The 26,018-nt window shown below is 46.5% G+C and overlaps 1 protein-coding gene across 1 annotated transcript in view; it reads left to right on the forward strand.

Annotated features, from left to right (window-relative positions):
- LOC119440758 (corticotropin-releasing factor receptor 2) overlaps positions 1-26,018 on the forward strand; it is a 318,940-nt gene that overhangs the window by 212,581 nt on the left and 80,341 nt on the right. Inside the window, exon 5 of the mRNA XM_049662454.1 lies at positions 12,558-12,687. Coding sequence (XP_049518411.1) covers positions 12,558-12,687 — 130 coding nt within the window. The remainder of the gene's footprint in view (positions 1-12,557; positions 12,688-26,018) is intronic.

The following is a 26,018-nucleotide window of genomic DNA, read 5'->3' on the forward strand; positions in this document are numbered from 1 at the left end:
CGTGCATTCGCGGCTCAGTTCCTGTTGAAGCGATAGACGGCACGTACCTTCGCCCGCAGCGGCGTATGCTTGCTGCCAGCGTTTTGACAGTCGTTGTCTGCAGTGATTCAGTGTGATCTCTTCATGTTTGTTTGTGCGCGCTCACACCACGCTTGTTCATTCAGTTAGTAATAGTCGGGTCACATTTTCCAACGCACGCTACACATGTAATGCTGCCCGGATCGGCAGTGCAGCGCTACAGGTGTGTCCCTTCGCACGCGCGCTGCCCACGGGAAGCGCTTCTCATCAACACCACCGTTTCACACGCGCCTTCTCGTGGTCATCGAGTCTCTCTTCATGTCGGTCTACTTACGCCGCAGCACACCTGCTTGCTTAATCAGCTCATGTTTACTACAATTCATATTGTTACCAAAGCCGCTCACCTTACTTCGTATGACATTGCTGTGTTGCTATCGCATTCATTGCTTCGCCCTTAGGGCGAAACTGTGACATTTTTTTTATGTGCTCAGCAGATGAAAGCTTTTTCGTTTTTTACTTCCTATCATTCCCTTTCCGCGTGCGTGCGTGTGTAAGCGTGTGTACGTGCGTGTGTGTGTCTGTGTGCGTGCGTGCGTGCGTGCGTGTGTGTGTCTGTGTGTGTGTGTGTGTGTGCGTGCGTGCGTCCGTCCGTGCGTGCGCGTGTGTGCGTGCGTGCGTCCGTGCGTCCGTGCGTGCGTGCGTCCGTGCGTGCGCGTGTGTGCGTGCGCGCGTGTGTATGCGGGCGTTGCTCATGATGGCCCAGGTTTAGGGCCATTCGTGCTCATACTGTCCAACAAAGGCAATATTTGTTATCATGAAACTCCAGGAATTTATCAAAATATGTCCCTTATGTTGTCACACTAGTAGTTACAGCATCTGTGCCACTGCTGCTCACTGACCAGGACTCGGCGCGGGCTTTCTTATCCGTGTTGGCCGTAAATCGCTTTCCTATTCGTTAGGAAACGTCGCGTCAATAGAAGCCACATTCAGCGACTCTAGGAGTGTCCTGTAGTGGTGGGCTAAAAACAGACAACGCATCGTATTTCCGATATTTGTTGTTGTGCGTGGCCCATTTCACGCGTAATCCGAAAAGGATCGTAATCAGATAAGGATGGGTAATGCAGGGCGCAATGAAGCTCGGCTTTGCTCGCACTGCAACTATAGTGGCTGCACTGAGTCGAACCAATTACTGGCGTGCCTTCGTGTGGGCTTGATCCGTCTGTATAGCTTACAACGCTCTTGGGAAGTCTTACGTGAGTGGGTTTTCCTTTTATCCGGGTTTGAACGTTGTTGTTGTTTTTTTTTTGTTTTTTTTTTGCTCTCTCTCTCTTGCAACTTCCATGGTATAGCGACACCTTTTACTGATGTTAAGGGGTGTGCAACGAATATCTAGCTTTAACTTGCAACTACAAAAAGAAAAACAGGGATGGAACTCTCGTTGTTGTTTGCCTGCTGTATGACAACTGTAGACAAATCGGACGAACTTATTGGGGAAGTTATCATTGGCAAATAGTGAGAAATAAAAGGGGACCCGAGATTTGTGTTGGGTTGCTATTTTAGGAACAGGCAATTTCGTAAGTATGTAACATAATCCTCTTCCGTAATATAAACTATTGCTGTTATTCTTTCTTTTTATCTTGTTTGTGAAATGCGATTGTATGGAAAGTTTGACTTCTGAAAATCTCTTGGTTTCAAAATAATAGTAAAAATATTAATAACTTTGCAAGCTATTGTATTTAATTATCACTAATTGCGATCACTATTTAATTATGCGTCCATGCTTTTTCTACATCAGACTTACCGAGCGATTGATCAGCGTCGTATAGACTAAAGCTATGCAGGCACTTGTGAAAGCTCTATAGAACTAGCAGGTTTAGGTTTGTCGTGAATAAAAAGCGGCTTCCTTGTATAAAACCTAATTTATTAACCAGAACGTTACAACAGCATACAAAAGCTGCTGTACCTTCTATATATACCCCAAAAATAATTAATTTATAAAGTTGAGTACGTTGCGTAGATACCGACACATTTTAAATATATTCTGGATCATACAGCCAATCTGTCCCACTGGCTTCCAAGTGCAACATCTCCAGCATCTCATAAAAGCATGTTGCTCTCTCTCTCTCTCTCTCTCTCTCAGTTTACCGAGCCCAATGCTCGCTAATGCGTATGTTTGGATAGATTTCCATTAATGAACTGCCTGAGGAAAAAATTACCAGCCCTTTACCTGTCGAGAAAAGGGGGGTAAGCGAAGTTTGTCGTGTATCTAACCTTCATGGGGATTTTCTTTCTTTCTCTCTCTCTCTTTTTCTCTCTCTTTATCTTTATCTCTTTCTTACTCTCTATTTCTTCCTGTCTCTCTCCCTTTCTATCTTTCTTCCGTTTTTTTTTTCTTTCTTGCTTTCTCTTTTACTTTTTGCCCTGGTATGTGCCATTCAGCTTGGACTCTTTCTGCACTACCACCAGGATCGGCCCACTTTTCAGCGTGACACCACCACAACCACCACCACCGCCGCCGACATTTGTGAGCCTATCAAGCTTCGCTTAAAAAGAAAGCTCGACCCAAGGCTCAAGTCTTCTTGCTTTGTCGATACCTATATAGAATGACTGCTGGATGTAATGTGCTTGTGACTGACCGTTCATGATGAGAATACTAAAGCTTTTCTTGTGAGTGCGCGGGTGTTGCATGATGATGCTGGCTAATCTATAGGCAAGTCTTTGGTACTGGATAAGTGGAACACTTTGTATTTAGCGTAGAGCCGTGAGCGAAAGCACGTTGTTCCGCTTTTACGCTGGTATATCCGGGTTGGATGGTCCGGGTTTCAGACTCTAACGCCACCTACGCGCAACACACGTACTTGAACCACGGACTAGGGCCGCCAGTGTCCCTGCTACGAAGACGCTTTTGTCGTCTGTGCGAAGACACTGGTCTCAATAGGTGGATAGCGAAATCTCGGTTGTCGCAAGGGATTGTGGGGTACGGCGTATTCTGCTACAACTTCCGGTTCGAGACCACGACGCCGTCTATGCCGCCGTCACTTCATGCCCATGCTTCACGCGCTTTGCCTTTTATGTACTGCGGAACTTTGGTGAAAAACCACGATATAACCACCGCTGGGCAGTTCCAAAACGTAGGTGTGAGCTATCGCTCCTTCGTACTTATGTTGGCACCCTTAAGCCCAAACCGCATGAGAGCGATGTTGTGCGCGACGGCGACGAGCGACGGCTTCGAGCGACGAAACGGACCGTCGCGCGAACAGATCGCTTGTTCTTTTCGCTCGATCGCTCGGTTCTGGAAATCTAGAATTCGTCGCTCGTCGCTCGGAAGTGCTACGAGCGACTAGCCAATAGCGCGAAGTCGGAACTGGATATACATCAGTTAAGTACTACCGATTGTCGCACGGAACGAGCAAACGACTAGATTTTGATACGTGTAAGGATAATAACGTAGTGCAAGACCTTTAGAAATATTAATGCTACTCTTTACACTAAAACACATCAACCTAAATTAATAAAGCACGCGTAATGCCAGTTTTGGCGAGTATTTGCTGCTTTCATACCGGCAACACCGGCAACACCGGGGAGACGTCGCTCAAGGTCGTCGCTTGTCTCGTCGCTCGCATGCGGTACGACTTGTAGGTGATGAGTGAACGCGACAGCCATCTCCATCGCGTCGCTTGTCGCTATACTCGTGTATTTTTATGTGGCAGGTATTTTATGACCTAACGTGTTTGTGTCGCGTCAAATAGTCATAACGTTTATCAAGCGCAAACGTTTGTCGAGCGGATATAAACGTTCGTTAACTTAGAAGTAGTTTTTAATAAGTGGTAAGTCAACCTAATAAGTGGCTGTTGGTAACTCTTCCCATAACAAAGGGTGCAGTCGATCGCTTCGTCCGCTGTTTTGTCTGCAGCGGTGCCCAGCGCGCGCCATGTCGTCGGCTGCTGTGCCTTCGCAGTCTCCCGTTTTTTGTCAAGAGGCGCATGTCGTGTATAGAGACAGAGAGAGAGATAGAAAGAGAAAGGAAAAGAACGACAAGGAGGTTAGCCAGTGTAAAAATCGGCTTGCTACCCTGTACTGGGGAAAGGGCTAAAGTGAATAAAATGTGATAGAAGAAAAAAAATGAAGTAAGAAAATTCGCGCAATAACGCGACCCTGCGCGCTACAACGTTCAAAGCCGGTCGCACAATTCACAAGCCCTTAAGAACTTCAGCAGAGCCCTTAAGGCCTTGAGTGCCGAAGCCCGTCTAGACCAGCGTCCTGAAACTTTATAACTGCAGAGAGAAAGCACTGGTTTAAGTATCTGAAAAGTGCACGAATGATTTTGATGTTACCTCTCCTCCCTCTTTCGTGCAGCCTCAGTGGCCTTTTCGTTGTACCGGAATGAATACGGCACATAATCAATGTGCTGAGGATCCTTGCTGGGTGCACCTGTGTGTATTTAACTGAGTGTTAAAAAGGGGGTATTTGTACTAGAACGTTAGTAGACGAAGTTATTCGCCAAAACTCTTACCTGTGACGAACTGATCTTCACATATTCTGGCTCCTACGTTCGGTACCCACAGCTCGCCGTTCACGGTCGCTCGTTTGACGGCAACTGCCCATTTACGTTTGTGCGCTTCATTCCATGGAAAACGAAACATTTTTTTTTCCTTTCACGGAAGAGTTAGCGCACCCTAGTGCCGAGCAGCCAACCATAATCACGTTGCTAAAGCGTGTTTTCTTCGCGAACATCGAGAAGTCGCACTGTAGAAACTGCTGACAAGGCTGAACGAAGCAACAGAAGCGCTAACCCCCGAACCGGAAGTCGCTAGCTGACGACATCGTCATTTTGCTATTCACCTATTGTGTTACAGTTTATTTATGTCTCCGTTATGTGTGTGTTAAGTGTGGTATATGACCTGCGTGTGGGGTTTAATTTAACATCGAATTCACCTGGAGTAGCAGGCCAGGTGGGCCACGAAGCGTAAACCTCTCCAGAACTCAATAAAGAGTCTCTCTCTCTCTCTTTCGCTCTCTCTCTCAGATTCTATTGCATGATAAACATAAGAGTTATTTCGATGTGCGGTGCCGGTCCTGAACTTCATTACTACAATCGCAGAAATTCATATGACAGTCGCTTAAACTGAATTATGTGCTACCACAAAATGGCGTAATGAGCGTTCCCTATTCACCCTCAGTTTATCAGCGCTCCAGTTATAGTACGCAGCGTGGGTGTGTAAGCTCATTCTTACCATCTCGATTAATGTAAAGGAGCATAAAATTATCCCTTCCTTTGTCGATTGCCATCTTGAATTATAGTCCAACGCATCGTCATTGCGTAAATTGCCACGTGGACCTTAATAGCCAAGCAAAGGAGCAGCAAATATGAGTCGTTTCATTAAGAAGCGAGGCACTAATTTCAACTGCAGCTGGTCAGTTGGGCGAAACAAAGACTGCTGTCATCAAAGGACTTCGTTAGTAATCCTTTTGCGTTATAAAAGTGAATACCCACGCAATGGTGGAAGGGTGAAAATGTTGCGATATCGAAAAAAAAAAAAAAGATTAGAGAAATAGATTAACGAAATACAGGCATCCTATGTAAGGAATATGAGCTTGTTAATAAGAGGTTTGGTTAATGTGAGGGCCTTTGTTTCCCTAATCACGAAGTTAAAAAAAAAGAGATATCGTAATAGACATTGGTACGAAGATGTGAGAGCAGGGACGAGGGAAAGTGTGATAAAAGACAGCTAGCGTTTAACAATAGGTGCCTAAACCACTTAACAATACATGTACAAAAACACAAAGAATATGAACAAGAATGCGAGAAAGACAGAGCGCCTGTTATAGTCGAAGCAACAAAAATAAACACGTACATATATTATGGAGATGGCGGAACGCTTTTGAAGGTTCTTGCGTAATACGTTATTATACTCTCCCCCCCCCCCCCCCCTTTCCTCTCCCTGCCGGCATTAAATAAGCAGCAAAAGTAACTCCATATTCCTGTGCAACAGCATGTACGCCAGCGTACTCACGGGGCATCGAGGTTCAGTACAAGATCACACAATTGCGATGCTTAATCGCTCCTCTCGAGTGCAAGCTCCTAAGCGTTCTTCTAGAGTTCTAGCACTAGTGATGTCCTGTCTCTTTATCTTAATGTCTGTCATAACTGTGCTACAGTGGCTCCCTCAAGCATAAAAAAAAACTAGCCCGAAAAAAAAAGTTGGTTTAAAACTTTATCTGCTCGTTTTCCTGTAATATTTCTTTGTCTTGTTTTCTTTCTCGAGCTTTAATTCTTTACATTAGAATGACAGTAGTGAAAGTTGGAACCAATTTCCTGAGAGAGCCGCGCCTGTAATACAGTGCGGCATGCACATTCGACAGAACCAGTCAATGTAGCCATCTTAGAGAATAAATTCCAGAAATACATCTTTTTGCATGCGAGTGTTTACTGCATACTATAATGCCAAAATTAATTTAGGTTCTTGCTCTCCCTCGATGATGAGTAGATGGCTAGAGGAATGTACTTCAGGTCGCCCTCTCTGCCTTTCATATCATTAAGCTTTTCACTCTCTCCAAGTCCGTTATGTGTCATGTGTGTACAGCTTTAGCTATGTAATACCACCGTTACTATCCGAAATGTCCATGTGGTTTGAGGACTCGATGCTGAAACTGTATCTCGAATAATGGCTTATAATAAGGAAAATGTGAAGGACCAGGCTTCTAGCTTTATGTGTAACCTTGCCTTCTTTTGTACCGAAGAAGAAAAGAACTGATCATTATTGTTTTTTATTTCCACCGCTTCACCTGTTTGCGCAAAAGTTTTGTCGCGCTCCCTCTTCGCCATCTTCCAGTTTCGAAGTCTTTTGGCAATTTATTATCGTTTGCAGCTGTTCACTTTGCTCGCAGCTAACTGGTGGCTTGCATTGCACTCTTCTATTTTATCACAGCTGCCGATAGGTTAAATTTCTATAGGGTGCCGCCTGTAGTGAATTGTGCAGGTTTTTAAATTTCTTTTCATTTATTTTTTTTGTTTTGTTTTGGTCATGCGTTTTTTTTCTTTCCTTTTTTTATATTGCTTATCTTCTCATTTTCACGTATTACAGTACCGATAGTTTGCCTTCTGTGTTGTTTTTATTCTTTTACAACGTTTGCCGATACAGCTTTATTTAATTTCTAGCTCAGTGGCGTTTCGGCCTCGTGTACGCGCCATGTTTCTAAGGACTTGACATCAACGTCAAAGGAAGAGCTATATGGCTCGTGTTTATCTCACTCACAAACGGTTTTGATTTCTGATATATAAGTTCATTCTTCCATGTTTATTGGCCTCGGTATCAACAACCGCAGGTAGTCTTTGTAAAGTCGCTGCGTTCTCTATTACGATTAACCATGCAAATATAGTCTCTGGCACTGCTGTATATTCACATATCGATTGGGTTTTCGACAGTGAATATCCTAAGCATACCAAATCGCTTCCATTGCGCGTCCTGGTTGGTAATTCGTAGGGCTATTTGAATCAGCTCTCGCCCTACAGTGTGCTTGTCATAGATGCAACACAATCTGTGGAAGAAGGAGGAATTGATGTGTTTTTTCTTCTCAAAGTGATTTTTCCAAGTAGGTTTTTCTCTTTTTCTACCTTCGGTGGCCTGAATGTAAGCCTAATTTTATTGCTGAATTCCTCGTTGAAGTATTGGCCCTGAAGAAGTTGCGTCCGCTGCATGTAAATGTAATCATTGTGACCGACTCCCTTTCAAATTTACGTAAGATTGTCTCTCCTAAGGTGTATACTGCATTTCACCTGCGACAAGTTCGCCGAGATTACCTGGACATTCGGGAATTTTTCTGAACGAGTGCGTCGACCTATCTCCATTTCCTCTTGTAACTTGTTTCTCGTGTTCTATTTGTTCTTTCTTATTTTTTGATGAATGCTTGTTTTGGGCAGGTTTTACCGTTAAAATGTTCTAGATCGTCCGCCATACTACCTTCCGTCGAATTCCAGAATTAAAGCATTCCATGGAACGCCGATCAATGTCTATCTCTTTCATGTGAGGTAATGTTAGCCAGCCTCCGCTGTAGAATCCCGTCACTAAACTTTTACCTTTGTCATCCCAGCTTCTGAATCTGTAACTTTCGCTCATTTGGTAAGAAAGATGATAGAATTGATAATTTTCTTCTTTCTTGCCGCCGCTTCACCTCCTCACTCTTCGTCATCTTACATGGAATTCCTGAGAAACATTCAACTCGTTGCCACATACAGAGTAGGCTGGCTGGTTGGCCCACTCTGTTCTTGATGTAGTGTCGTATAGCATCGCTCGGTAGCGATCTACGCCTGATGTTTAACATTTCGTCCTCTTTTTTGTGTGTGTGTTGGATGGGGATGGTACGATAAGTCCCAGTTTTGCATTCCATGAGCCACGTTATTTGCGATGTTGGGCTCTGGCATCTCTGTGACAATCGGTCTCTGCTGGCTTCTTGGTGTTGTTTGTTGTTACGGGATCGCAATCTAAGCCGCGAGCCCTTTCGTGCTCGTTGGTGCACTGTACCTTGCGTTCGAAAATGAGCTCGAAATCGCAACAGACAGCGCTTTAATACAAATGAATGGACGGATCAGGGAAACCTGCATTTTCATGATTGCGCTCCTGATTGGCAGAGTCCAGAATGCTCCGCACTCTACTGCGTTTCTAAGGCTTAAATACGCTGTGCTAACCTGCGTTATCAGGCGAATTGAGCGTGCGCAATGTTTACGTATGCGCTAAATTATAGCGTTGTCGAACACGGTGGCATTCATGACTGCCGCTTCATCACGAATCGACCCTATGGTTGCGCTCTCGCTGTCGTTGATTGCCAATAAATGGGTGCAGTGCACTTTCGCTTCATCTACACTTGCCTGAAACGCTAATTATGATCGCCTAGCACGTCCATTATGCGAGATAGTTCAGTGATTCTGGCGCCTTACGAAATATTTTCAGCATAGAAAGCTCGGGCTGATTGCTAATGGGTTGTCATTGATCGGACAGATTTGACACGAGGCCGCCGGATGGTGCCCTATATGCATTAACGTCTTGTTTACATTTTCGTTGTCGTGCGTTTAAATAGAAAGGTTATACAGATCCCACGCACTTGGGGAAGCGATGTTGCGCGAATAATTTTGCAGACATCAGCATCGTTTGGCATTAATCGAGCGTTAGCAGAAGGACCGACGTTCTTGTGTAATGCGTGCGTGTGTGTGGCGTGAGCACGTCAGCGGCGGTAAAGAGAGAGCGACGGGGATGGCACGACGATTGACTTATTGTACACTGGTGATGTGAGCCCTAAGGCAGAATTATATCAAATCTCTAAGCGCTAGCTCCCACATGCGATGAATGGGAGATACTGGCGCATTGTCGCAATTATGAGCTACTTGTTGCAATGCGACGTGACGCCAGCGAAGGACAGTGGTAAGATTGGCAGTTACTCTCGCGTTCCATTCCTGTGTCCGTGGTCTAATGGAAGGAGCGCGTGATCTTGTGCTTTCTTTTTAAGCAAAGTGTTGCTATGCGACGTGACGCATGCGCTCAGCGTCTGAAGTAGCTGTTTGGCGCTGACCAGAAAAAAAAAGAGAAAAGAAAAGCAAGCATGATAATGTTCTATTCCACACGTTTGCTTCTCATGAAAATGCGCAGTTTGCGAAATATGGTTATGGTGGACCACGACACCGAACCAACCGTTTCTTCCAGCTGGTATGCATTTCACGTGACTGGCTGTGAGCCTAAAATATATTTGTGATCACTGCAACTCTCATCCGGACTGTCACCCCATCTTGGGGATGTGCTTATTCTTGCCAACGTTTTAGCGCTAGACGTGACTTTTGAACAAATGATTTCTCCTGGAAGTACGAGCAGTGTAAGTGAGGGTGCGGGTGTGAATATGTCATTGTGTCCGTCCTCCCGAGTACCACTAGTATTCACACGTGGTGTTTGTTTTATTGCGTGGCTGTTTCCATCATTACCGTCACTAGTTTGCTGATCACTCGCTATTACTCGCCCGTGTTATTTGCTTACAGTTATAAATACCACAAAATAAAACAAATACATGTGTGACCCAATGGGTACAGCATAGGGCTACTGTGCTGGGTAGCCTGTTCGAAGGCCACCATTGTACACGAACTTTAATAATTCATTCTTTTTATTGAAGAAGTCCTTAACTAGGAGAGACGCAAAACCTATATACTTGACTACCTACCACAAAACGCACGGCATGAGGCAAAGAACGCACCGAACTAAAAGCCTTCAGTGGACGCGCACCGTAACGTGCCCCAATGAGAGAGGCTTTTTATTGAGAACTTTGAAAGGCTTGCCTGGGCCCAGCGTGCTTCTCGATTGCGTACGTGAAACGCCGAACGCCATTATATAGCTTTCTAGCCTGATGTGCTACAGAGCAGTGTAGGAGAACTAAGAAGAAAAATAGATCCGAGGGTAACGGAAAGAGGGAGTCTGTTATCGACAACCAAAAGGCGGGCTGCATCAGTCCACGCGGAAAGAGCTAGACAAAGTTGCAATGCTACACCTATTCTATTTGCACGTAAATCGCTGCTTTGAGAGGTTTGCATCAGGACGCAGTAGTAGAGGTAGTCTGCTGCAACGAGGTAGCATCAAAAGCGTCCCAACGCTTTTACTTTCGCGTCATTAAAGGTTTGACTCACGGCGGAGGCAAGTAATGAATGTTGCGAACGGACAGTTCCTGTTGATATTTTACACACGCACCTATTTCCTGTGTACATGCGTTACATGGCTCACAAGGCGTGTGCATAATGGTATCGCTTGCCGTCCGGTGCATTGGCTATACCAGACACTTCCAACAGGGAAGTTCGTCGGGAACTCGGCGACGGTCCAGCAGTATTGTCGCACTACCCGGATGTGGGTTATGTGATTTATGCAGATTACTGCGAACATATAATTTGTTTACGTGATTTCAGCTAGAGACGCAAAACGCCGTTGTTGCCTCACGTCCACGCAGGTTATGTGGAGCATGTAGAGACGATTCGGTGTTAAGGATCATTGTGTTACGTGAGTGTTTGACTGCGTTCATGTGTGTATGTGCATTTGTGGGTGTACATATTCGCTTACACGAGTATTATACACGTATGACGCTCAGAATAGCAAAATTATATGACTCCGCATTCTTCTATAAATTCAGTGCGTAAAGTGGTTAACTAGAACATTTATGTAGTTCCCTGCAAATGTTTATCGTGACTGGTGCTATAGGCACAGGACATCTGTAGCCAATGGTTATGCTTTTCGTGCTAGCTGCCTCTAATTTTGAAATAGCCCACATCTCCTTTATATCAGTCATGAAGCTAATAAGAACTGTTTGTTAAGAGGCTAATAAGTGAATTTTAATGTGATCGTCACATAGATCCCTACGTCCGTCACCGCTAATAGTACGTGTGTTGCTAAAAAATAAAAGTAGCTCTTCTACTGCAGTTTGTTTATTAATCATTCCGTTTCTCTTGTGTGACAGCGAGGGTTTATGTCTAGCGTGCCTTAAATTCCTCCTATATGTTGCTATTTATGCTTTTAGGCGCCTTTCTCCCTCCATCAGGGTCGGTAAGCTTAACGGGATCATTCTTAGTTACCAAAATATGATGCACATCTCAACTAGTTGGTGACTTATCATGACGAAGAAACAGCACCAGCGCAAGACAGCAGCTAAACGACACAGCAGTTGAAGAGCACAACAGTTAAAGAGCACTGCACACAGAACCGCTAAAGGCAGCACTACGCCCGGTATCCTTTGTCTGTTGTCCCGTGTTCGCATTTTATCTTCCAATAGATAACTATCCAACAGTTTCTCTGTCTTGGTTTAACTTTCTTCCTCGGTCATCTTCTCTTGGACATGTGATACACCTTCAGACAACGAGCGTCTAGAAAACTGACTGCACCCTTCTAGTCCGTCTATGACTTGGAGTAGCATTTTCAAATACGTACTACTTTCTTATTGTAATGGCCATTAGCCCACTTTGATACTTCAGCGGGTGCAGCGAAATGATCTCGCACCTTCTTTGCAAGTGCATTCGTTTCAACCCGCAAAGAGCAGCCCTCTCAGCCACGCTAGACCAACTGGACAAGCGCCCACCCACGGAAGACAACATTCTTGGAAACTCGCCTGCACGAACATCAGCGTGAGCTGCTATGAAGGCGCTGCTGCATTATTTAAAAGATGCCGGACTTAGTTACAAACTGTGACTGTACACTGTGTGACGTAGAATGTGTTAGTAGGGCGTTGATACTGTGTAACACTATGTAACGCCTTCGCAGAACGCGTGACAGCACCCACAGAAACAGGTCTGTATTATGCGTGTGCGCGTTTTTCTTTTCGTATTCTCTTTCTCTCATCTATCGCATCTCTTTCCCCCTCCCCCGGTACATAGTAGCCAACCGGACATAATCTCTGGTTAACCTCCCTGTCTTTCCATTGCATTTCTCTCTCTCTCTCTCTTTTGAGAAACAGAAGCGCGCTGGCTACTTGATAAACGTTTCCTCTGGATCGGTGCTTCATATGGCGTTTCTCTGTCGTCGCAGGTCGCTGCAGTGTTCCAGGCTGCGGGTGCACAAGAACCTGGTGGCATCTTTGATCGTACACTCGATCTTGCTGGCCGTCATATCGTTTCCCAACGTCTTAGGACCCCATTGGACGACATACAATGACGTGGTAGAGTATTTCGATACGCAGTTTTCCATTCTCATTTCTTTTTGTCGTTGTTGTGGTCGTCTTTATTACATGTTGCGGTTCGTCATTAGAGTGCTTCTCGTTGATCTTACTGTCCTCGTTACTGTACTCATCGTTATTGTCACCACTGGCATCCGCCCCCACATTCATGCTGCATTTTTTAACTTATTACTTCTAACACTAAAACCCAGTGTCATAATAAACGATGAACACGTCAACCATCAGAGCGTTTTGTTAGCAAACCGCAAGGAAACACAACGCGTCCGACGCTGTCAAAAGACACGCTATATATTCTAAAATTGCACATAGAACCTTTTTCTTGCTCTTGTTCAAAAAATGGGCAAAATAATAGTAAATAAAGAAAAGAATACGGCGCGTCTTTCTCGGGATAATAATTTCCGACCACAGGCGATGGTGAACGCCCAATTATGTGCGCCCACGCGAGAGTCGCTGCGTAGGAGATGCAGGCGATGGCTTTTTTTGGAGAGATCATGCGGAAGTTACATTGTTTCACGCCAAGAACCTGATATGCCGAGATGACCTTTAAGGCCGAGATCTCAAAAGGTTTTGTGAATTTACAACTTCTTGCTTCTTCTTATTCTTCTTTAGTTTTTGTCAAGTTACGCGGGTATAGATATATTTGTGTGCTTCATACGCACCTATGCATCATGTTAGTCTCTACAATAATGAATATTCGCGAGAATTTTTACGTGTATTTCGATATCAGCGCACCGCAGTTACATTTTAGTAAATACCTCGCATAAATAATTATCGATGCGTTGCTCCACCATGGTGGTCAGAAGAGAAACGCATTTTGGTGAATAAAAAAAATATTAAAAAACAACTATAATTGCACTTTGGCGTTCACTGTGTCTTAAACGATAAACACCCACCACTGTAAATGCGTGCGTGTAGACTCTCCTCGTTTCGATTTTATAATCGTCGTAATTAATAAGCTGCATACTTGTATACTAAACATGACGGGAAGTACAAAAAACGATTAAAATTAGTGTCCAGGGCTAGCTTCGTCTGTTCAACTCAACTTTCCCAAGCTTAGCAGTTATGAAGGTGCATCGTGTGACCCACAGTGTATTTTAACGCGACAGCGTTAAGGGCCCTGTGTCGCAGAAAATCCCGCGTGTCGGCGTCGGCGGAGTTATCCGTGAGCGAAAGTTTCCGCATATATTTAGGTATATGTATATGCCCTGTCTTGCTATATGACATGTGGTATAGGCTGGTTATATTGCCACACCATTCTATCCCTAAAGTTGCTCATACCTTGTCTTACATTCCCCCAGGTGGTCAAAATTAATCCGGATGCCTCCACTTCGGCGTACCTCATAATCAGAACTGGTTTTGGAACGTAAAACCCCAGAAAGAAAGAAGACAAACTTATTCCTCGGAATTTCGAGAATGACAGCCCATAAACAAATGTCATGAAACAAAACATCGACAGCGCATGCCTTTTGTGTTAAATATTCTCAGATTGAAATATTAAAAGTGCGAAAGAATAACGTAAATCTGAAAATGATGTAAATTCCTTGGTGCCGCTGTGCATTACCTCCGGGATCGGCCCACGCAAGAGGCCGCGTTTCTACCAGAAAGCTCGCCTTCGTGGATAGCGTTCTCCGCCAGCGTTTCCTGATAAACATTACGGTTACATAATCTGCAGTTGCCGGGAAGCATGAGAAGCAGTCGGGGATCTTTGAATGCTATCGCGTTCCACTCTTAAAGGCGAAGCTTAAGCGTCCTTCAAGTTTTTTTAAAATCAATATGTGGCCTGTGATATAGAGTTGAGGATGATGATCTTGTAGTCGATGCGACTTTCAGCCGACACCCCTTGTTGCTTAGCTGAATGTATTTTGAAGAGATGTTCGCTTCCTGATAGAGCTGAGCTGCTCCGTTTATTTTGGGACCGTGGCAGGTAAAAAAACAAGAAAGAGAAGTAATATAATTTTCTCACTTGAGCTCAGCAGATGCTCGTGCATGTATTCCACAAAGTTTCTCAAGTTTCCAACGCCCACGATGCCCAACACATTATTTTGTTTATCGCCGCGTTTTCTTTCGTTTTATTCGACTATTCGGAAGCATATTTCTCGATTTAGCTTGCTTGCGCACAAATGCAAATTAAGGATGTTGCATAATACTTTGCGTGGATAGTACGAAGGCGGCATTAAAAAAGATAGGAACGTGTCGAAGTACAAGATTTATGTCCATCTTTGGCAATCGTTGATTACATCCTGAGCAATCCATTCGGGGTCAACGTGTCGTCACTTCAACGGCTTGCCGGATGAACCAATCGCACGACACAGGAAGATTCAAATACGTCGTCCATGCCTCGCTCTTTAAAACTACCGACCTTAAAGGCGGTAAAACACCGTACTATAATAATTATTATCGCTCATTTTGGAGCCTTGGGGCTGGACACGTGCTTTCTAAGCTTACGGCATCTCCGCTGCTTTGTCACATGTGCATTGTGTTAGCAGTCGTGTGGGCTGCTTAAGAAAAGAGCGAGAGAATTATTAGAAAGCGGAGGTGCACCTACGGAAAATCAGCCGCCGCTGGGCATCGCTCTCGAATCAACTCAATCGTAGAGGTATTTTTGGGGACAACCCATTATAAAACAGAAAGAAAGATACAGAGGAAGAAAAAAAATCACCAGCCCTTCCCCTGTCGATAAAATGGCGGTAAGCGAAATTGTCGTGTGTGTATCTGACCTTCGTGGTGATTTTCTTTTTCTCTCTCTATCTTTCTTTCTCTCTCTCCCTTTCTCTTTATTTCTTTCTCTCTTACATTTCTGTTTTTGCGTTCATTTTCTCTCTCTCTTTTTCTCTCGTTGTTTCTTTCTTTCTCTCTCTCTCTCTCTAGGGCAGCAGTCTATATCGGTTCAAAGCTTTCTTATACCTTCCCATTTTAACGTGATAGCGTTTAGGGCCCCGTGTCACAGAAAATCCGGCGTCGGCAACCGGCGTCGGCGTGCGATGTCGGCGGGTGGCGGAGAAAACCATTCAACCACATCGACTGCGCAGGCGTGGTGCAAGGTTTTGGTGAACAAAATTGATTTTCTCACAGTGAAATCCGTCAGAAAAATGGTAAAGTACGAATTTACCATTCAGCGTCGGATTCGCCGTTGGATTGTTTACCAATTGGCGTCGGATTGTAATTTGAATGAACGTGAAAATCCTAATTACGGCTACGAGGAAACTCAAACATTTCTACCATACCTGCGCGGCGTTCTACTCTTAAAGGCGAAGCTTAAGCAGTCCTCCAATTTTTCTCTGATCTGAGACAGTTGTAGATGCAAGTTTACAGCCCTAGCCCATATAAACGTTCGCGAACATGCGCAGCGATAAGGCGTTTATTGCAAAGCATGGTTGATGGAAGAGTTTTATTCAGTAGCTATCAGCGACAAAGAAGTAATTTCGTGTCTTGCACCGCCCACAGGCCACCTGTACGTCCATCCCAACGGCCAGTCGTTAATCTCTTTCTGGCGGATGTTGAAAAAGCCAGAGAAAAAAAAGATATCTGTGAAAAATTCAGAGCCCTTACCCTGTCGATGAAATGGGGATAAGCGAAGCTTGTGGCAAGACGACGCTGTCGCAGGCGTTCCGCTTCATATGCCCTAAACTCGGGGTAGGCGGCTCTTTGCTTACGTTTGGTCTCAACATCGCGCTCCCGCAACTCAGGGTTTCGCCTGGCCTTCGGAAGCTCTCACACTATAATCGGCACGTCGACGACGAGCCCTTTCCCGAGCGAGTTCGCGGTGCCGTAGCTCGAACGCAGCCTGCTCCTCGGCGGAACGCACCACGAGGAGCCTTCCCATCCGGACGCCAAAACTGATCTGAGGCGAGGTACATCCGGCAGATTGCGCGCCAACCCCCTTTACTTCCATTTCCCTCCCCGCGACACACCAAACGACCCTGATTGGTCAGACGCGTCACGTGATCCGGGGCCGGCACAGCTTTCCCGCACCTGCTCTTTCTTCCTTCCTTTCTTTCCTTCCTTCCTTATGTCTTTATTTCTTGTCCCTGGATCATACCCGCATTGGAAATGCGGGTATGAGCCATACTAGATTTAGCGATACATCGCCGGCGCAGGCTAGCGTATACAATCTTCGCTTGAAAAAGACAACAAAAGCATATTCCGAAGAAAGGAAGTGAGAAAGAGGTAGAAAGCCATGGTAAGGCACCAAGGTCATGATGCAAACCCTCACAACATTGCTGCTGACCAGCTTCCTACTCAAACTATTCCGTCTGTTCAGTCGAAGGATCAAAGTGTAATAGACTTCTTAACGTGACCTAGGTGGCGCTACAAACGACGCTACAAACGAGCAGCGCCACTCGCGGAAGCAAGTGAAAAAAATCGGCAGCAGAGCGTTCAAGGACCCGATCGCGTGGGTGTGTCGTGGACGGGAGTACGGATTGCGAGATCATGTCTCCCACGCATTTGTTCGCACAAACCGGCCGTTCAGTGCCGCGAGAGCCCCGAAAACACAAAGGCCGACACCCACCCTGTGAAATGCTACCTATTTCCGGGCAGGTAATGAAAGAAAGAGAGGAGACAAGCGTGCAGCTCACTCCTGTTGCTCATAGAGTAAAGTCGCGCTTGCTCCCTTGCCAAAGCTTTATCCTTGTCGTGCAGTAAGTCGAGGGGGCTCTCGCGTGTAACTGGGGTTCATTATTAAAGGGGACACTGTGGCTCGTAGCATATAAGCTGGGTGCCACCGCTGAGCGCCCGCAGAAGCGAGTGGCGTGGTGGGATGCGATTTCACTGCAAGTTAAAAACAAAAACGAAGAAAGAGGCAATGGATTCGCCAAATATCGAAAAAGGGTTAAGAAACTCGGGCGGTAAGGCCGCCGCAGCAGTATCAAGATAGACGTTTTTACCATCGCGTCGCGCGACCCAACGACTGTGACGCGGCCCTGAGGTCCCGAAACCTGTGACGAATTTATGCCACTGTCACACAGGCCCTTTTGAATCGCGATGGCGTGCGATATGGATCGAGTGTTTCTAACGGGTTTCGACCACAATTTTGCACGATCCGTATCCAGTACATCGCATTCGTAGGCTGTCGTCTACACCGTCACGCTGAGTGAGCTCAACCAACTCGATCCGGACTGTTGGACCGTGCATCAGCGACAATTCTTAGTCATAATAATTTGATCCGGATCGTTCTTTATCACGATCTGAAGTTCCCGCGTTGCACCGGTATTAAAGAATGGCGGGAAGCCAAAGCGATTAAAACCGCCGCTGCTTTCCTTACACATCACAACTTGCTGAGTCAAGATGCCACACAGTACGGTCCGCATTCTTTTGACAAATGGGCTACCTAATCAAACGCCTGTGCCAAAGCGCTGAACTTCTTGCAACTTGCTACTACAAAAATGTTACCGATCAAGCGTGCGCTTGTCAAATAAACACGAGAAAGCACAACATGCGTCGCATGCGCAAATCTGCCGAGGCTCAATGCGTCACTCAAAGCACGGCGAAGTAGATTTGCAGTGATATTTTCGTCGTCACGAGCAAAATATCATGACTCAGCTACAAGACAGAGCAACAATGCTACCGCGAATGATAGCAAACATTAATAAAAACGGCAAACTCTCAAATTCCGACTTACTTGATTCTGCGGACGGTGGTTATCCATGCCTGTCCTGCCTTCCCTTTATAACATTTATCCGTGAAACCGTAGAACTTCAAAGGCGGTTGCAGGTCTTGGAGTGTTGTCACTATTGTGGCATGTTCACCACACAACAGTATTGGGCTCCTTCGCTATACCTGACTGACCAGCCACCGCGAAACAATGGCGACGCGGGGAGCAATTTTGCAAAGATCGTAGGCACCGCGAGCGCCTCATGGTGCCGGTGATCTGATAGATGGTGACGTGGCTTACCGCTAGGGGTAGGAATGGCGCTGGCCTCTGTCGGCAAACTTGAGGTGCGGATCCCTATACTACAGCACCGCACTTCGCCTCAAATGGCTGCAAACATGATGAGATTTTCTAAATAATAAAATGCTTCGACTAAATCGAGAAAACAAATTCGTAGGAAGCCGCAAAGGCGAGGGAACCTTATTGTCGAATCCCTGGGAATTATTAAGCAGCGGTTGGCTATATACTCTGTGCGCTCGCTCAGCAACTGGTGCCTCTCCGCACCAACCGTCCCTGCAGTAGAATCATTCTCAATAGTTACTGCATACTTGCATCTGACTTTCTGCTGGTAGACATGCAGTAAGTGTGCTTTGCACGGCCTTCACGTCATGAAGTAGTGTTGTGCTGTATACTCGAATAGAAACGAATATTTCGACAAATTCGATTAGTGAATTCGGAAATCGAATAAGGATCGCATAGCAAAGACTATTTTATGTGTATTCGAAATTTCCAATAATCGCACGCATCCATTGAATACTGATCCGGGCTAAATTCACAAAATTGACACCAACAGTGACGAAGCACCAAGGCTATAGAGAAGCATTCAATGGCTCGCGGGACACCCAATGTGGTTAGCGTCACTGTGTGCGAGACATTCGGTGAGGATCTCAACGTCGGTGAAAGCTATTGCATCTGTGTTGTTTGCGTCGGTACTGTTAAAAAAAGAGGTACTGTTTTTTTTTTATCTAAGAAAATTGTCATTACCTGTGTGTTGTTTGCGTCGGTAGTGTTAAAAAAATGGTACTGTTTTTTTAGCAGTACCAACGCAAACAACACAGAGGCATAGCAATTTTTTCGCCCTACACATTAAGTTCTAAGACAATTAAAATCGTTTAAGTGAGGTTTCATAAATGGCCACAGCTAACGCGCATACATTCTGATTGTCTGCTGTAGTACGGCCGGCGCTTCCTCGCTGCCGTAATGTCGCCTGTTGCCTTCATAAATTTTGTACTCAAATTACGAAAGACATTTCGCAGGACATACGAGCGTGTCGGTGGCCCTGAACGCCCACACTCATACACGCAAGAAAAGGCTGGGCTCACGTGTGTATTGAACGTTGGCAACGAACAACGGCGCGGTTCGTGCTGCAGCCTCCGTAGGGCGCGCCGAAAACTAGGTCGCCTGTTATACATACCGTTCGAGACGAGCAGCTTGTTGCGCGTGCTCGCGCATGCTGTCAACAAGCGTTGCGATGGTCGGTACTTGCCTGCTCGTTTGTTTGTCTGTTTTTCTTCGTCTTCTCTGCCGCATCTCACGCGTGCGAGCAGGAGCAGCGGCCATTGATAAGCGGCCACTGGCAGGCACGCTACCGCTCTTTCCGTTGTTTCGAGAAACTTGACCTAGCACGAAGAGAAAAGTACAGCACACAGAGTGACACCAATACCAACTCGCCCAGATAACCATTTTGCTTGCCTGAACGGTAACCGCTAGCGCCTGCTCGCCGATGTGGAAGAGCGTTGTGCATCCGTCTCGCCTCGTTTAATGAGAATGCCACCGTAAGTACTCGGTTTTCACTGATGGGCTACAGGCGCGACCTACATCTCGGCGCGGCTTGCTTGTTTTTTTCGCTCCTTCCGCCGTTATTGTTCTCTGCGGCTGCTAACCAGCGCGCGCTGGCAAGCAATTACCAGGACGTACGTATATACATACATACGCGTGCGGCATTGGCCCTATTCCGCCGGAATTCTGGGCAAGCGTAAATATACCGGGTCAAGCCTTCTCGTTCGTCCTTGTTTCTCTCGGCTCGCGCTGCTCTTCTTTATTGAGCCCGCGCAAAAGCTACAATTTGCTGTCCCTCTCTCGAACTGTGTTATGCGCTGTTTATCACGGCTAATCGGGATGGTATAAGTGGTCCGGGCGGGCAGCACGGAAAACATACGCGGGTGACGAAAACACGAACACGAGCGTTGACTCCGAGCTAACCTTTTAGAAATAGAAGTGCAGAATTTATGCAGGCCATGCAAACAGGCAACGCATTGTTCAGCCGGTTGTGATACAAGCTGAAGACTATGAAAGATGAAAGATGGACTATGGGACAAGACATTGTATAAGTCAATGTTGCAGTATGTCTATATGAAACGGGCCTGCATGCTTATATTTAGCTCTATTATGACGTTATGCCGCGGGGAAACCCAAACGAAAAAAAAGGAAGAAAGAAAAAAAAACACAAAAGTATGCCAAATAGCCGTATAGAAGACATTCTGCTTAGACATTCTGATAGAGACAGGCAGGCTGGCAGAGACGCAATAAACTTCAAAAAAATGTGGCAGAACCCGTCTCACAGTGACTGTCGACGGTAATACGTTGACAGAGTCAATATAGCGACGAAACGTATTGCCACCGTCGAATCGACTTATGTATGCTCCAAAAAGTCACAGGTATGCGCGGCACACGCAGCACAGTCAGATCGTAAGCTGGTGCAGCAGCTCAAGAGTAGCTCCAATTTGAGCACCACGCACAACAGGGTCTTCGCGGCAGTCTGCTCGCCTCGTTTTGACGAGAACGATCTGAAATGTCCGCCCGGCGTCGACGGCGAGCTGCGGCTTGTAATGCTCTCTGCACAGCAGTCTGCTGAGCCCGATCAAGCCTTACAACTGCAACTTACATGTCTGGCACGCTGCGTTTGCAGGCACCTTAACTAGATGACGCCACCATACTGGCGGAGGCTCGGTAGCTCGGGTAGCTCGGCATCGCGTTGATTGCGCGCCTCGTCTGAATCGCATCTCGTCGTCTGCGCCTGTGCACGCTGCGTTTGCAGGCGCCTTACCTAGATGGCGCCACCATACTGGCTGGAGGCTCGGGTCGTCTGCCCCTGCGCGCTTGCCTTATAGTTATAGGGCATTTTTCCGCTGCCCGATAGCAAGCGCTTGCGTGGCTCAGTGATAGAGTATCTGGCTCCCACGCAGCGGGCGCGGGCTCGATCTCGGCGGAAAGGGGGTATTTTCGCATTTCAGACGATAACGGTTACGGCGGCACCATCGCCAACCAAAACGGCTATTGGAATGAGCCCATATAACAGCTTACGCTGTAATATACATAGCGCGCCGGTAAGTGCGAACGCTGAGAAACGTGTCATATGCGGCAACAGCGCTGCCGAGGAATCCGTGCGTGACTTCCTAGATGAGAAACGCGGCGCGCCGGTGCCTGCGAACGCGGAGAATTGTTTCCCTCGCTTGCCGCACACTAGGTGGCGCATACTCAGTGACCCAAGTTGGCGAGATGTTTATTGAATAGCTGCACATATCTAGTGCATTCATGGCACAGCTCGCTAAAGCATTGGCGTGAAAGGCGTTCATTGAAAAGTGGCGCATACCCACTGCATATGTGGCATAGCCTGATAATGCGGCGGGTTATTGTACTTGACGAACCCTTGTCACGTGGGTTGGATTACGCTGAGCATGGGAGAAAGAAATATTTTTCGTCATTGTAGAGCGCTACATTCCCAGTGGCACATCGTAGTTAACCAAGTTGGTCTCAAAGACGTTCATTGAAGTGCGGCACTCACCTACTGGCACATGGCCAGAGACCCAATTTAGCATCAAAGAGGTTCAATGAGGACCAGCACAGTCCGAGTCCAAATCGGCGTCAAAGAGTTTCTCCGAACAGAGGTACCCACCCAGTCCCGCGTGAAAGAGGTTCGTTGAAGAGCGGCACATATGTACAGGTTGCCACCTACTCAGTGACCCAAGTTGGTACGATGATTGGTTTTGAACCGTGTTACCTCAGCATAGCAGCCTGATGCGCAACTCATTCAAATACGGACTACCGAGCGACCCAGTTAGGCGAGAAAACGGTTAGATATATAGATAGATAGCCCCAGGAAAGTACGCGAAGTGCCCTAAGAATTAAATTACGCGCTAGATAGATGCGGTAGTGGAGGGCTCCGAATCAGCTTTACTACTTGGGTTTCCTTAAAGTGCACCAAAATCACGGGAAAATGAGCGTGTTTTGCATTCCGTCTGGATGGGATCGGATATAGACGATGCTGATAGAACATAAATCCTTGTCAGCGTAAGATCCAGCCTGCTTTATTGCTGCTTCTGCTTCTGCTGCTGCTGCTGCCGCAACCGCCACCGCCACAGCCACCACCGCTGCTGCTGTTGCTGCTAAAGCCCCTGGAAAAAAACTTAGGCGCTGCTGCTGCCCGGCGTCATCTAGCGCCATCATCACGAAGCCTGCACGTGGGCTCCGAAATGCTTTGAGCGCCGTTGCGTGCGAACGCTCAGTAACGCCTCATGCGGCATCTGGGCTCCTCTTTCGCGCTTCTGCAGCAGCAGCAGCAGCAGACATCGTCTTCCTCTATCCAAGGGTGTCACCGCAGGATCATCGCAGCCAGAAATTGAATACGAGAACTCGGGCTCAGCAACCGACCACGGTAGCCAATGAGCAAGCCCCGAATTCCTTCGGGGTGGGCTTTCGAATCGGGGTTCTACGTATGGGAACTACTCCTCGCGTAACGTGAGAAGAATTGGTTGGTATATCCCAAACCATTACGCCCAACGTCATCCTCACTCTTTTCCCCCTCTTGGACGTTTCGCTGTGCTGCAGAAAAGCGGAGCGTTTCTTTTCGCGATCTGTGGACAAAAATGTATCCCTAATATTTTTTCGCCCACTACCTCACTACAAACATCTCCTATACGCCGCAGGTGGTGCAATCGCGATGAGTAATATGAAGAACGCGATTCCACTGGACGACGAGAAGTCAATTTGCATCGTCTGCTCGGAAATAAAGTGCGTGTTTACTTTTTCCTCGGGCGTAACGGCAATGGAGTCACCATTTTTGTAATCTCTTCTGTAGGTTTCGAAATCCCGCAGTAAGATTGCGATCTACTTTGTCCTCGTGCCACGTTTATTTTGGATTCCTTCTCCTCACCGGCTCTATCCGCTTGCGTAGAATGTCAGGCGTTGACACGCCGCCTGTTTGTGTTTGGAAAGGACGGCACACAGCGACGCCGCAAGCAATAGAAGTAATCTGCTTCACGGAGCATCGGGCTGGCGTTACCTGCGGGCACAAAATTAAATTTTTTCCCTTTCCAATAAAAAAGAGATCTCTCTCCTTTTCTACTTTTTTTTATGAGAGGCTTATCTTAGTGCAGATGCCAAGCAAACGTTTGATAGAAGTAGCATATTCGCTGCTCCCGTGAGCCCCAACCATGGAACACCGTTGCTCATATGGCGTCAGCAGAGCATGCAAACGAAACACGGTATTTGAAAGAACAATAACTTGCTGCATCTTGTGTTTTTTTTTTCTACATAAGTCGACAAATCGAGTGTGCAGTAAAGTAGAAAGCAGTTCTTTCGAAGCCGGCGGGGCTGGCGCCGTCGTGGCGCTCGTGAAAATGCGCGCTACGCAAAGAAAACGAATCATGGGACAAAGAAAACTGGCCAGAAATGCAAATGCTCTTTTATAGTAGGCACATAGCCGAGCGGAGTTTCAACCTTACGTTTACTATAGGGGACAGAGAAAACGGAAACAAAGGTTTAGGCGCAAACATAAAAAAGACTAACGTAAAAGAACTTCGTTGAAGGAGCTGGGCCCAGTTCGTCCTTCCTTGTATATAACCATGCATCGCACGTCGGAATTACAGAATAGGATGCTAATATTATTCCTACCTCCAACACAAACCTGTGGCATGGCTGTCTGTATTTGAAATTTTCTGATCAGTTTTTTTTTTTTTTTTTTTTTTTTTGTACACGGCAGCGCCTGTAAAGCTAAAGAAACATGGTTATAGAATTAAGCATGCGATTCGACGTACGACCTGTCGTAAACGGAAACCGTATCCAGCAAGTTTTGAACAGATTTTCTTACGCTTTTCTTAGCCATATTTTAGAAAAGTTGAAGTTGAATACATGGTTGCATCGAACCCTGCATTGTACCCTGTGTCAGAGGTTAACTTGTACAAACTGGAAGTTCTTAGTGTGTACCTTATTTTTAGTGCACCTCGTGTGCTCAAGGCCGTGACTTTCGATCCATCCGGCCAGCTGGGGACCTCACACACTTGTGGAGCGAACGGCAGTATATACATTTGCAGCGCCTTTGATCGAGTATAAATAAGCCGGCCTGGTATAGTCCCTTGCGCATGCTCGGTCACCCCAATATGACGAACGCTTCATTGCGTGTTTGCCCGTGCATACTGTGAACTTCATTAGTTCTTGTAATTTTTCTATCCTCATTCCCAAGTGCAGGGTAGCAAACCGGGCAGAGTCTAGTGTAGCTGCCTGCATTTCCCTTGCCACTTTTCTGTCTCTTGGCCACTATATCTATGGGCGCGTGTCATGGAAAGGCCGATGTCTTTGTTCTTGGGGATGCTAGCCTAAATACCTAAAATACAATTGTCATGAGTTGTTGCAGTTTGCCACCATCGGACAGTAGCCACTGCACCAAGAATCGAACCTTACTAGACCTCGTGCTCAGCAGCACAGCGCCACAGCCAGGTATCCTTCGCGGCGGGTCACGTACAATGTTTTACTTGACGTGTTCGCGGCTTCGTTCTGAACCCATTTGACTCGCTTGCTTCACGTGAAAAGCTGCTTAGCTGTAGCGCTTTAATGGAACATGTAACGTAGATTTCAGGCAGGAGAGGGGTAAGGTATTCTGGGCGCGAGGTTACAGAGATGCCAGTGAACGCCATTTCACGAACATTGAAGCGGAGGGGTTTCTTCGCTTCGCAGGCCTGCTCTGGTCTTGCCGTTATTCGCTCGCACAGTTGGGCTTTCCCTTAAACGTTTTTCCTGATCGCGCCGACAAAGGCGTCAGAGAAAGCGCCTCTGCTACAGGCCTGCCGCCACGTCCATAAAACGTCTTTTGTGCGAAAGCGTTCCCTCTTTGGCCGCCCTCCGGGCGCCTGCCACTTGTGACAGCGATCGGTGTGGAAACGATACGATCACAGCAGCATCGATCAATAGCAGAAAGCATTTGGGCACAAGAAGCTTTTCGATTACGGGCCCTGATCTATACGTAGCTAAAGCGCCTTCACTGCACTTGAATATTCTTCAGTTTCCGAAGCGTACTTTCTAATAACCACCCCTTTTGTCATGTACTTGTCGTTTAATGCGTTAGCATTTTTGGGGTACTTAACGCACTTTTCAGGGGGTATGTATGTATGTATCTATGGTTATATCTATGCATCTTTATTTGTATCTAACCGTTTTCCCGCCTACCTCGGTCCCTGGGTAATTAGCGCTCGAATGAGTAGCGTATCGGGCTGCTGTGCTGAGCGAACAGGGTTCAAAACCAAGCATCGGACCAACTTGGATCACTGAGTAGGTGACGACGTGTACATACGTGCCGCTCTTCGACGGACATCTTTCACGCTGACATGAGTCACTGTAGATGCGGGAGTGGGTAGGTACCACTGTTTGAAGAAACGCTTTGACGCCGACT

Source organism: Dermacentor silvarum, chromosome 2 (assembly GCF_013339745.2).
Source record: "Dermacentor silvarum isolate Dsil-2018 chromosome 2, BIME_Dsil_1.4, whole genome shotgun sequence".
Taxonomy (NCBI): Eukaryota; Metazoa; Arthropoda; class Arachnida; order Ixodida; family Ixodidae; genus Dermacentor; species Dermacentor silvarum.